General features: G+C 43.5%; 2 protein-coding genes and 1 non-coding gene across 4 annotated transcripts in view; 1 reads left to right on the forward strand and 2 right to left on the reverse strand.

Moving 5' to 3' along the window:
• Nucleotides 1-6,635, forward strand: part of MATN2 (matrilin 2) — a 69,429-nt gene extending 62,794 nt beyond the window's left edge. For both annotated transcript variants that reach the window (XM_051785199.1, XM_051785200.1), the window contains 4 exons: nt 2,465-2,536; nt 3,072-3,176; nt 3,420-3,515; nt 6,297-6,635. In XM_051785199.1, coding sequence (XP_051641159.1) covers nt 2,465-2,536; nt 3,072-3,176; nt 3,420-3,515; nt 6,297-6,349 — 326 coding nt within the window. In that variant the 3' untranslated portion in view covers nt 6,350-6,635. The remainder of the gene's footprint in view (nt 1-2,464; nt 2,537-3,071; nt 3,177-3,419; nt 3,516-6,296) is intronic.
• Nucleotides 6,636-7,328: 693 nt separating this feature from the next.
• RPL30 (ribosomal protein L30) lies at nt 7,329-11,190 on the reverse strand. Its single transcript, XM_051785247.1, has 5 exons — nt 11,062-11,190; nt 10,915-10,965; nt 9,924-10,069; nt 8,685-8,815; nt 7,329-7,436 (listed from the first exon to the last, which is right to left on the reverse strand). The coding sequence occupies exons 2-5, from the start codon at nt 10,933-10,935 to the stop codon at nt 7,387-7,389; spliced, it is 348 nt and encodes a 115-aa protein (XP_051641207.1). The 5' UTR covers nt 10,936-10,965; nt 11,062-11,190; the 3' UTR covers nt 7,329-7,386.
• On the reverse strand, nt 7,681-7,815 carry LOC127470190 (small nucleolar RNA SNORA72). Its single transcript, XR_007904202.1, has one exon. It is a non-coding gene; the product is annotated as a small nucleolar RNA SNORA72 (small nucleolar RNA).
• Nucleotides 11,191-11,821: the final 631 nt, after the last annotated feature.

The following is an 11,821-nucleotide window of genomic DNA, read 5'->3' on the forward strand; positions in this document are numbered from 1 at the left end:
TGAGGACTTCTGAGGCTGCAGCTTGTGAGGACAGTGGGAGATCCTGTGAACCTCATGGACTCCACTGACAAAAAGCCTCTCATCCCCAGTCCCAGCTGTGGATGCGCTGCATGTTTCCAACTAAATCAGAAGCCCTCCAAATCTTTTTTTGGGTAAGGCTTTTTCCTTTTATTCTGCAAAAGCATCTGCCTTGTAGAATAGCTTCTGATTACTATTAATTATTCTTGATGACTAGTAGTAAAGGCAAAAAAAAAAAAAAAAAAAAAAAGAGGGTTTTTTTTTCTCTTGTCTCTTATTAAGAGGAACTCAGTTGGAAGGTTCCCATTCATTGCCTTGGTTAATGTTAATTTCTCATCTGACTGGAAGCACTAACGAGGCTACAGCAATGTCATACATAACACATACTCAACATGATTGTGGCTTCATCCCTTTCTGAGTATGTGCATTATGAGAGCTTTTAATTACATGGTCACATACTATTTTTGTCACCAGACCCCAGCCCTGATCATATGACAGTACTCAGCAGCCTGCTGGTTAACATTCTGTTCTCCTTCTAAATTGCAGATCATTATAAGTGCAGCAAATAGACACTGCTTTAACTGACACTTTTTTGAAGGCTTCTCTTAATAAACTACTTATGTTTTGCTACAAAACAGAACAGTAAAAACAAACTCCCCAACTTCAGTTGTTCCCCAACAATTTCGTTCACTGCACTGACTTCACTAAGGGATTCAGGGTGAGCAGCCTCTCTCACTACTTGTCTGTTTATTCAGCTTTACAGAGGCAATGAGATAAGAAATCTTGGAGCCCCAACCAGTTTCTGAAGCCTAAAGAGAAGTTTCTGAAATGTCCAATTCCCATCCCAAACTGGAGAACCTCTGCCACACCTCTGCCAGTGTATGTCTTTTTTCTGTCCCTAATTAGGTGTCCATACCAGCCCAGTGTCCAAAGCTCAGACATTTCAGGTCAGTTCCTCTGCCCATCCTAAACAACCCCCTCATTAGCCTGCAGCTCTTAAACAACTTCTAGAGCACGTCATTACCCGACATCAAACACTCGAGGTTCATCTTACCTGTTTCTTCCCTCTTACACTGGAAATCTCACCATCCATCTTTGCAGTTCATCATTCTTTTGCTAGTCCTCGCCAAGTTTGTTTCATTCCTTACCTTGTGATTTCATCCCACACTTCTCTGCCCTGAACTCTTCTTCAAAAAACTGTATTCCTTCCAGCAGCTGGTTCCCATGCAGACTTTTTGAGAAAGATAGATAGATAGATATAGATATATATATAAAAATATTGTAGTTCTGCCCACTGATCTCTGGTCTTCTTATTCAACCATTCATCTTTGTTCATTCCCTGATCCTCATGCTCAGTCATTCCAGTCCCCACCCAAGAGGATCTCATCTCCTTCCCAGTGCAACTTAGCACAGCTGTATATGTTACTGTGCATCTATCAAAACTGGCTGAACCAGCAGGGATCCCAATAGCTATAGACCTGGGCGGCCCAGATGCATCTTCCATCTCCCTACTGCATCTTTATGGCACATCAGGAGAGTTTGCACTGTCACCTTTTACACTCGTGCATTTATTTTCAGTGCAAGAACTCTGGGTTCCAGAGGGAGGGAGCCCCAGATGCTCCATCCACTCCCTTAGCATGGTCCATCAAGTCGTGCAGTTGTTAACTACACGTTCTTTAGCTCATCTGAGCCATTAAGGGCTCCAAAGTCAGTCGAAGGGAGAAATGTTTATTTTCTAACAGAAGACCCGTTCTTAAGGAAGCAAAGCTGTCTCCACACTTCCCTCTGGCGGCAGGAAAGGGGCAGTGCACAGCACGAGGTGGTTACCCCTACGGATAGAACGGGTTTCCATTTCTCTCCAAACACCTTTTGACTAAAAAGATGAGTGTGCAGAGTTTGAAATAAATCCCTACACTTTAAAGGTTGTTTTTCATCAATTAGAAACGTGTGTTTTTGCTTATAACTGCAGTGCATCAAATAGATTCCACGCTTCTCACCTATACACTCCTAACTCCCTTATCAATGTTTTCTGTTATAAAGAAGAAAACTGAAGGAGAGTAAGAACCTTTTTCTTTCTCCAAGCAGTTTTTATTCTTATTCAGTTCACCTAAAAGGACTGATGGATGATAATGAAACATGCAAGAATTTTCACTAAAGGACACAAAGTAGATTGCTGTCATTTCAGATTGCTTCACTACTATTAATCTATTCATAAAGCACTTTGGTTTTGGAAGACTTCCTCTGATAGTCTGAGTTGAAGGGCAAGTCCTGGAGTTTCCATCAACACTGGACCTCTTCCAAACTGCACAGGTATGAGGCATTCTCCATGTGTAATGAGAGACAAACACCAAGTTACTGGCAATAAACATCTCCATTTCTAGGGAATGTGAACATTTTTATTGCTCCTTTTGTGATACTGTTTCCTTTGACAATTTCTATCTACCAGCCTTGAGCAAGTCACCTCACCAGCAGCATCCATCGTCTGGCAGACTTCATAAGATGGGTCCACAGCCTTCAGGTTGGCTGTTTTCACTCAGTGTCCTGCTGTCTCCCTGGTCATTGCTAAGTTGCCTCTTCGCGTCACCTTCTGTAGAGCACCCTCACAACTCACCTGAAGTTGTTCATTGCATTCCCCTGCCTCCCCCTCCTCCAAGCCACCCTCCTTTCTGCAACGCGAAAAATTGAGATTCACTGTAACAAAAGCATGGCTGCATGCTTCTTACGCCATCCAAACAAATTACTTCATGGGGAAACTTGTATTTCAACACTGTACTTCAAGCATGTTCAGCTTTCAGTCACTTGTTTCTCACAGGAACCTTCACAGCTTCCTTTCAGTTCTGCAACCCACATCTTACAATCATGTATACAGTAAATACAGCCTAACAGCTTGGTTCCTTCATATCTTTGTGTCCCTAGTCCTCTCCATGAATGATCCTCACTGCAATCAGTGAGATTACTCACTAATTAAGGAGAACTCAGTGCATGTGAGCAGAAAAAAAATACTGTATAATTAAGTGGGTTTGATTTTTAGACTTTTGGGGGGTTTCCTGCAGGACCTGAATCAACCACAATAGCCATCACAGATGTCATTGATTGTCCACACCTTGCAATACACCACAAGTATCTTTTTGAAGACAGTCACAGTCACTCAACAACAGGTAATCAGGTTACCTTTGTTTAGAATAACCAGACTGCTCTTTCACTATACAGGCCTACATACTGTTTACTGTTTTCCAGTATTTACAAAATCTGCCCCCAGCATTCCTCTGGATGCTGACCTGTTTTGAGAACAGGAAGCTGTATTAAACTTACTCTGGATTTATAAATCCTTATAATTTCCTCCCTCATCCCATTCGACTTATTAAGCATTTAGCCTTTGCTTGATGGTTTCTGTTTTTCAGCAAAAGCTTCAAAAGATAACGACCAGTGCAAATGTGAAAACCTTGTGACATTCCAGAACTATGCAACTAATGAAGTAAGAAAACTCATCGAGCGATATATCCTTTCCGAATAATTTTTACATTTGAGACAGGAAAGGCAGGTTAATAGAAACTATAACTTTAATGCATCAAGTCCAAACTGCATCCATAGCTCAAATCAATTTGCTGTCATGAAAATCTAAACTACAGAATAATTTCCAAGAAGCAAGGCCTTCAAGACTTGTAATCTGTCTCTCCTTCATAGAAGGGACCAAGATATTAATAAAGATCTTAAGTTTTAATAACCCCTAACAGTAAACATCTTCAGGGACAGCAAAGAAATGACTAGTCAAATTCAAGACTAACACTTGTTGCTTCTTCAGATGGTATTGAAATAGCATTTACTATCTACAGGAGATGTTTCCCTTTTGAACTGCTTGGTGAGGCACCAGATGCAGTGAGTCATTTAAAATCATAGTCCAGATGAAGAGGAATTCAGAGGACTGAGGTTTGATTAATTTTGCATCAAAAGAAATGCAGATAAAAATAAGCAAAGTGCAGATCAGTAGCTTCTGTCCCTTCCCCCTCCTCCTTAGTCTGTTTTTTCCAAGGGAAATGTTAGTGTAAAGGCTGCTGTACTATCTGTAACATCTACCATGTCTCAGCAGGCAAGAGCAGCAAATTGGCAATACAATACATCATGCAGTATTTATGCACTATTTATGCAGCAAATTCCTGTCTTCTTCATGAAGGCTGCGTCTGTCTGATCAAATATAGTGAGAAGACATTACATCTTCTATTTAAGTTCTACAACTGAGTGCAAGATCAGTAAGCACTTATTTTCTGCACAAAAGAGTGCAGTGACACTAACAGCTCCTAACCGTGTGCTTCCTAGACAAGAACAGATTCAGACTGAGGAACCTGTGAAGTCTGTCCAGAGCAAGGCTAACAGAGCCCTCAGGGGCTGTAACAGCAGGCAGGACCAGTGGGCTCTGTTAACCTGATGCAAAACGTTGCCTACCAGTTCAGACCTTACTTCTAGCTATTTTATGTACCTGCAGCAGCCAGCTTCACTCTCACCTTCCCAAGTGAATCCTTTGGTAGACACTTCAAGGAATCATGTTCTGATCTCTTGATTAAATTGTTCAATGCAAAGTAGAATTATTTCATAAAGGGCAAGAAAGCCATTGTAAAAGGTTATTGCTAGGTGTTTCAAAAGCTCATTTCAAATGCCCTTCTCTGAAGGGACTTCTCCAAATTACTTTGGAGAAAAATTTCTAGGTCATTTCCCACATCCTTAAGTTATTTAGGCACATGGACTTCCAGCTTAGATGCTGACAAGAAAGGAGACCGCTCCTCACCCCTTCAGGAGAAGCCTCAGCCTTTTTACTGTCATCTCCTACAGCCAGGCTACAAGGAGCTTCTTCAGAATCAAAGAACAGAGCTCAGCAACATGTGCTTTTTTGCTTTACAATTTGAACAGGCAACCCTTTTATTCCAAGGACTCAAGGTGATGGAAAAGCTGTTGACACTGAGCCAGAGACCTATGGATTCTGATAGGAAGTGCTAAGCACTTCCTCAGAGCACTGTGCAAACACTGCTTTGAACAAAGTAAGAACCATCCAGTTTCCTCTCCATTGCAAATCTTGTTTCTCTGCCTTATCTCAAGAGCAGCTCAGATACAGGGTGATACACCAGTTTTTGATAGCTGCAGAAGATGGCTGGCCAGTCCTCATCCAGAGATCTGGGGGGGAGTGGGAGAACTGGCTACAAAACTAGCTCGTTATAGAATATATAGAGGGACCAGTCCAAACTCTTGAGGATTTGTATCCAGCTACATTTAACTTTTTCTATCAGTAGTTGAATGCAGTTTCCATTGCTTGAATTTTGCCTCTGTGAACACTTGAGAAACATGGATGTTGCAAAGAAAGCAGCTCACGTGATGCCAATATACAGAGTAATCCCTTCAGCAAGACAGACAGCTGAGGAATTACCAAACAAACCCGATGTCCAGGCAGGCTAGTGCCCACAGCAACAGCAGGACCCACACTATTGCTCCTTACTACCCAGAGGATATATTCTCCTGCTTTCAAGGTGGGGAGGGAGGGGACACAGAGCACATGGCTCTTCTGGCCAGACTCAGAGGCTGAATTCAATTTGCCTGTCTACCCATACCAATTCCTGTGCCACTTGTCAAAGATCCCAATTTATATACCCCGTTCTCCCTCTTCCCTTGTGGAAGACCTTAAAATGTTGAAATCAAGACACTAGATTAACAAGCAGAGTGGAATGCAGCAACTTCATCCCTTTGAGGTGGGCCTCAGTGCCTTCAGTTCCCTCCTGGTGCTAGGCATCCTCTTCCTCTCAGCTTCCCTGGGCTGCAGCCTTACCATGGCACTCAAGAGAGATGCTCAGGTAAACAGTACTGGTCCAACCTCCTGCTGCAGCAGACATAAAATTCCTGCCAACTAGAAGTGCTTATCAGGAATACAATGCTGTACACTGCTCTGTATTGCTACAGCTTCTTAGTTTAAGTGGAGCCACCCCTAGATCTCATGGGGCTTGTGTTTTATTCCACATCTGTCTGGAAACCACTGGCTTTGTAAAAACAGTACCTGACACTACATGACCATGGGGCAGAACAGATCAGCAGCAGACATTCTTACTGCAGTCTCAGAGCTCCATACAGTTTTATAGTCTGTTAGTTACATGCAGTTTTCCATGTGATTAATTGGCACATTTTTTAAACAGCCTTAAATAGGAGAAACAAGAGAAAGTTTATGGACCAAAACAATCAGGCAGATGACTTTTCTATTAATGCATCTTAGCACTACCTCTCTTTCCTTAACATTTATGTACTCGAAGAAATGACGAAGAGAATGGAAGACTTGGAAAACAGGCTAAGATACTGATGAGAATTTAAAGTGTATGCTACACTGTATATTTATACATACAAATGTGTCAGAGCTATTTTCTTAAACTGGTTCAAAGTAAAATAACTAATCCTTTTGTCTGAAGTTGAAAAGAGTATTTTGGATCCCTGCATCTATATGCCATGTGTTGTCTTGCATTGATTGCAGATAAGAAATGTTGAAAATTTTATAACAATTTAGTAACTAGCAAAAATCCTAATTAAGCAGAACTTAACTGAAATAAGCTATGCAAAATAATAAAATGCTGTTATTTTTTGAAGTGAAACCTCCATGTTTTGAAGTACTTTTAGGGTATGAATTTATTTATGGCTTTTCTGTTTTTCCCTCCTCCACTCTGCTAACATTTTAAGCACCCAATCTGTGTGAATATATGTAGTACTAGGTATACATACAGAGATAAACAGAACCAGTGGGACAGCACTCAAAGCCATTAGGTTTTACTTGGATTCTTCAAATGAGCAGACTACTGAAATCAGCTGGAAGTAAAAGATACAAATTTACACCTTTGTGTTTAAACTGTGATCAAAGTAAATGCACAGAGGGGCAAGTCTGCTGGATTATCAGGGCATCACAGTCTGAAGTTTCCAGTACTTTTTCTCTTAGCACGTCCAGACCATCCAACCTCTCCCTGCTGTCCCTTGGTCAGTATTCAGATTTTCTAACTTTCCTGAATGCAACTAATATTTTAATTATGAAAACATTCTTTGGTCAATACAGCTAGCACTCCAAAACCAAACACTAAGGAAGCCCTAGCCAGCTGGGATTTGGCACCATTCTTGCCATTATCAAGCCTTCCTCCACTTACCTCAGTTACCTCTCAAGATCCACATCTTCTACAGAAAGAAACAGCCAAGCTTTGTCCCATTAAGGTTATTTCTAACACAACACGAAACACAGCAGTGGTAATGAATCTTCATTTATATGTTTGTTCCCAAAACCAAGAAAGGTATAATAGAAATTTTTCTTAAAAGATATCTGTAACCAGTTTTATTGTAGAAATAACACCTTTACAGCATTTACTTCTCACTGGTTTGTTCTGGCATGCTTCTAATGATGTCAGAGTCACCTGTAAAATAAAAATATATTGTTACAAAAGGACCCACAGAAGGTGCTTTCAGGAATAAGCCAAAAAGCAGGAAAATACCCCACCCATAAAAACACCACGATGATTCTAGAAAAAGAAAACAACTTAAAAGCAGTACAGAGAGCCTGGTTAGGAAAAAAGCAAGTAATTTTTATGGATTTGATAAAAAAAACACTTGTAACTGTATTTTTCTAATCCAAATACAGTATTTTTCCAGTAATTATGTAGCTGTTACTAGCATTTACAAAGCCAGTACTAGAGCAGCAGTCTAGAGCTGGAGGACACAATGCATAGTTTTACTCTAGCGAATGTCTAGCCTCCCCTGATCACAGCAATATCAGGACAGCGAGAATATTCGCATTAGGTTTGTTACACAGCAGCAGGATTTACCTGCAGCTCCCACCCCACCCGAAAGCAAACCTAAAAATGACATTTTGAACATCAGGTTTACAGCTACTGTTTGAATACAAGCAAGCTAAATAAAGTTTTCTGAAGTAACAGTGAATTCAAACTGATGTCATTTGGGGAACATTTGGTGAAAGTTATTACAGAAATCATTAAACGCATGTATATGTATTCTGGGCAACAAACAGAACAAGAGAGTGATTCTTCTCTTAGAACATTCTAGAAAGAGGCTGGTAAGTCACCTAATAAGCAGTCTATAAAAGGAACTTGAGCAACTTTGTGGGACAAAGAGTGCCACCAAACCATAGAAATACACAAAGACTTTTAAAATATAATGTTTACTATAATTTTCAATCCTTGATTAGCACCCATCTGCATATAGGTTATTTTTGGATATATCATTCTAGGAAGCAAAACAAGTCACAGTCCTTTGGTTTTGATTAAGAACAGTCAAACAGGACTGATGTAAACAGCACGTTGCATGAGCTCGTATCTGAGTTAATAGGTTCAGAAACAGGTCCCATAAAGTTGCTTCCTAGGTACTGAAAGCTCCCTATGGACCAACAGATAGAGAAAATGCTCACAAGGTTCAGCAGTAAAAGGAGCTATGTACAAACAGAATCAGCAGTCCTCCAGGTTCTAAGAACCTAGGACTCACAAAAGAACAGGATCTTGGTCAAAGCAAATTAAGAGTTAAACCTGATGGAAAAAGGCAAAGTGTGTCATCACTCCTTCTCTTTACTTGCTCAGTGCTGCTGCTCACAGGAGAAAGGAGGAACCATGAATACATGCTCATTTGGTCCCTCTGCTGTAGGAGGGAATTACCTGGGTCAATGATGGCCAGTGTGCACACTCTGTAGTATTTTCCACATGCTGTGCCCAATTCAATGTTGTTGCCACTGTAATGGTGGACGCCAGTCTTGGCAAGCATAGCATAGTACTCAATCTCCGATTTTCTGAAATCCAAAAACTGGGTGTTACAGTACAAACAAACAATTCTGACTGACTGCAATACAGAGAGCAGCTTTAACTCATATCACACTTAAACCTTACACAGTTTTCCTTAGCACCCAAAGAAACACAGCTGTTCCTTGCCAGACAAAATCAGCCCTGTGTTGCAGCTCAGGTACCCTTACCCAGACTTATGCTGAAGGTATGTAATAACAAACCCCTCAGGCTGCTCCTATACCTCCTTATTTCTACACAGTAGAAACACATTTTAGGTCTTGCAGACTTCTGAAAAGCTGTAGCTATGCCAAAATGCATAAACGAAGATCAATATTAATGTTGATATGCAGTGGCCAGACACTGAACAGAGATACAGCTGCTGCTAGCTAAAAAAGAAACTGTGTATTGTAATTTAAAACAAGAAGTCCATTTATATTCCACTCTCTTCTGGCTTCCACCAGGAGAGTCTAGCGGTCAATATTGTTTTTCAAGCACTTTTGGAATCCCCACTAACACTGGGGATTGCTGCCTACTGGAACAGTCCTGCCATTTCTCAAGCATCTAATTTCTCATTTTCACATCTGCATTTTCTTGAGTCTGTTAATATCCCTTGACAATAAAAAGGGATATTCCACAAGAAAAGTGTCAGGAAGTTAGTGAAGATTTCATTCTCAAAAAAGCAACTCGCTCACCAGGAACCTTAATTTATAACTAACATGGACATCAGATTTTGTATGCTTCAAATATTTTAAATCAATTACCGGTTTTCCTAGCTGTAAAATTATTTTCCAATACACTACTTTGAAAAAGCACAGGAATTCAGCCCCAGTACACTCTCAGTGAATGCTAACAGTGTGAAAAGCTTCCTGTACTAGCTTCTCTAGTATGAACTCCTTGGAAGAGAAACAAAAAAAAAAAAACAACCCACTGGGAAGCATTTCAACATATCCAGACCTGAAATCATTACACACCGAACCACCCATTACTTTTATTTCACATCACTCTGGAACATGCCCATGAAGTCCTCTGCATTACCTCACTGCAGCAATTAGCACACACTGCATTTGTATGAAGAACTTGTCTCAGAGAGAACTGTTTTTCCAAATGTCTGCTCACCTCAAAGCAGGACAGTTGTTGGCGAGGATGACCAACTTGGCTTTGCCCTGCCGGATCATCTTCAGAGTCTGTTTGTATCCAAGCACGTATTTGCCACTTTTCATAACCAGCTGAAGCCTTGAGTTTATGGACTCCAGGGACTTTTTCTGGACAAGATGTAGAATAACATTACTGTGTGTTACTTTGCATTTTTCAAAATCATGGAGAACATAAGAAAACAAAGACATTTCAAATACAAGCAGAACTGAAATATAGAATAAGAAAGGCCACACAACCCTCTGAGTGTAAGAAGTTTGTTGATAAGAGGTTGCTGACACTGTCTTCCCAGCTTCAGAAAGTTTTCTCTTACCTAGGTATCTTACAATAAGAAAATATATCTCAAAGCACTGCTGCTGCCTATGCAAGTCAGTGACATCTGTGTGTATCTGACAGGCCCTCATCAAGCTCAGCTACTCAACTCCCAAGTAAATACGAAGTCTTGCAAGTAAATACTTGCAAATCTAAGTCACGTTTGGAGTCTGTCTCTCCCTAGAGCGCACAGTGGCAGCGTGATACTGGGCAGCAGAAAAAAGCAATCCCGTGCTGAAGCTCCCACAGGTAAAGAAAAGCATTTGCAAAGACGAGCACGGCCTCTTTTAACACAAAACACAGACTTGTTAGAGCCACATTAAGAGAAAGGCCAGAACATGGCAGGAAATGCAGAAACTGAGCTCCACCCGCACTAAGAACTGCGCACCTGTTCCCCATTCCCCCATTCAGCTCAGGGCCTTGTGAGCTGCCCGGGAGGGAACCCGGACACAGGACCCGGCGGGAGGGGGCCGGGGAGCGCGGCCTGTGTCAGGAGGGCACGGCCCGAGCTCTGAGGCCCCTCCACCCCGGCACCCCCGGTCCCCAACCCAGACGTGCCGGGTTCCACTCCCCCTCACCGGGGAGCGGCCCGTTCCGTCGGGCCGCCGCCACGTGCACCCGGCGCGGTCTCGCTCCCACTCACCGTCTTCTTCGCGGCCACCATGGTGCTGCCTGGCGCGGGGACCGGCGGTACCTGGAACACAGTGGGATGGAGGGGAGCGGTCAGCACCTGGCAGCGCCCCGGCCGCGCCCCGCGCCCCGCGCCCCCCGCCCGGCCGGCCCCGCTCACCGCAGACGCGCCACCAAGATGGCCGGGCCGGCAGAAAGGGCCGCTCCCGCCGCGCACCGCGCGAATACCCGCGGCAGCTCTCGCGAGAGCCGTGCGCACGCTCCCCGCCCCGCCCTTCGGCCGCCAACGCGCCCCAACCCCGGCGAGCGGGAATGGGCAGGGCCTGGTGGAGGGGGCGGGGCCATGAGGGGCGGGGCCATGAGGGGCGGGGCCATGAGGAGCGGGTGGGGCGGGGCCTGCCTGGGGGCGGGGCCGGCTCCTGTGGGCGCGCGCGGGTCTGGGTCCGGCCCCTCCCCTTCCCCATCCGCGCCCCTCCCCGTTCCACAGAGCGGCTCCAAGGGCCCCTTTACCGTCACAGCCTCGTGGGAGCTTCGGACGCTGATGAGGGAAGCCCCTCGCAGGGGGAGTCCCAGGGGCCCGAGCTTTCCATCCTAGAATCACGGAGTCATAGAATGGCCTGGGTTGGAGGGGACCTCAAAGATCATCTCGTTCCAACTCCTCTGCCATGGGCAGGGACACCTTGTACTAGACAAAGTTGTTCAGAGCTCCACCCAGCCTGGGCTTGAGCACTTCCAGGAACGGAACATCCACAGCTGCTCTGGATGCACCTATTCGAAAGGTTCCTATTCAAAAGGTGCTTGTTTGGCCCTTTCAGGGAATATATTTAAAGGCACGCTCCTTCACAACTGTGTGCAGTGTTATGCAGCTTGTTACCTCACCTGGATGTTGGCCTACAGAGAGCACAGTCAGGCATCACAGA

The sequence above is a fragment of the Manacus candei genome, unplaced genomic scaffold (genome assembly GCF_025592945.1).
Source record: "Manacus candei isolate 608988 ecotype Guabito, Panama unplaced genomic scaffold, ASM2559294v1 h1tg000019l, whole genome shotgun sequence".
Lineage (NCBI taxonomy): Eukaryota > Metazoa > Chordata > Aves > Passeriformes > Pipridae > Manacus > Manacus candei.

Bases quoted from the DNA above. Each gene is read 5' to 3' on its own strand.
- RPL30 (XM_051785247.1), bottom strand. From the start codon at position 10,935: ATGGTGGCCGCGAAGAAGACG. The intron at 10,070-10,914 runs GTGAGTGGGAGC...CATCTTGTCCAG, and splicing joins TGGTGGCCGCGAAGAAGACG to AAAAAGTCCCTGGAGTCCAT. The intron at 7,437-8,684 runs GTAATTCCCTCC...TTTATTTTACAG, and splicing joins ACTGGCCATCATTGACCCAG to GTGACTCTGACATCATTAGA.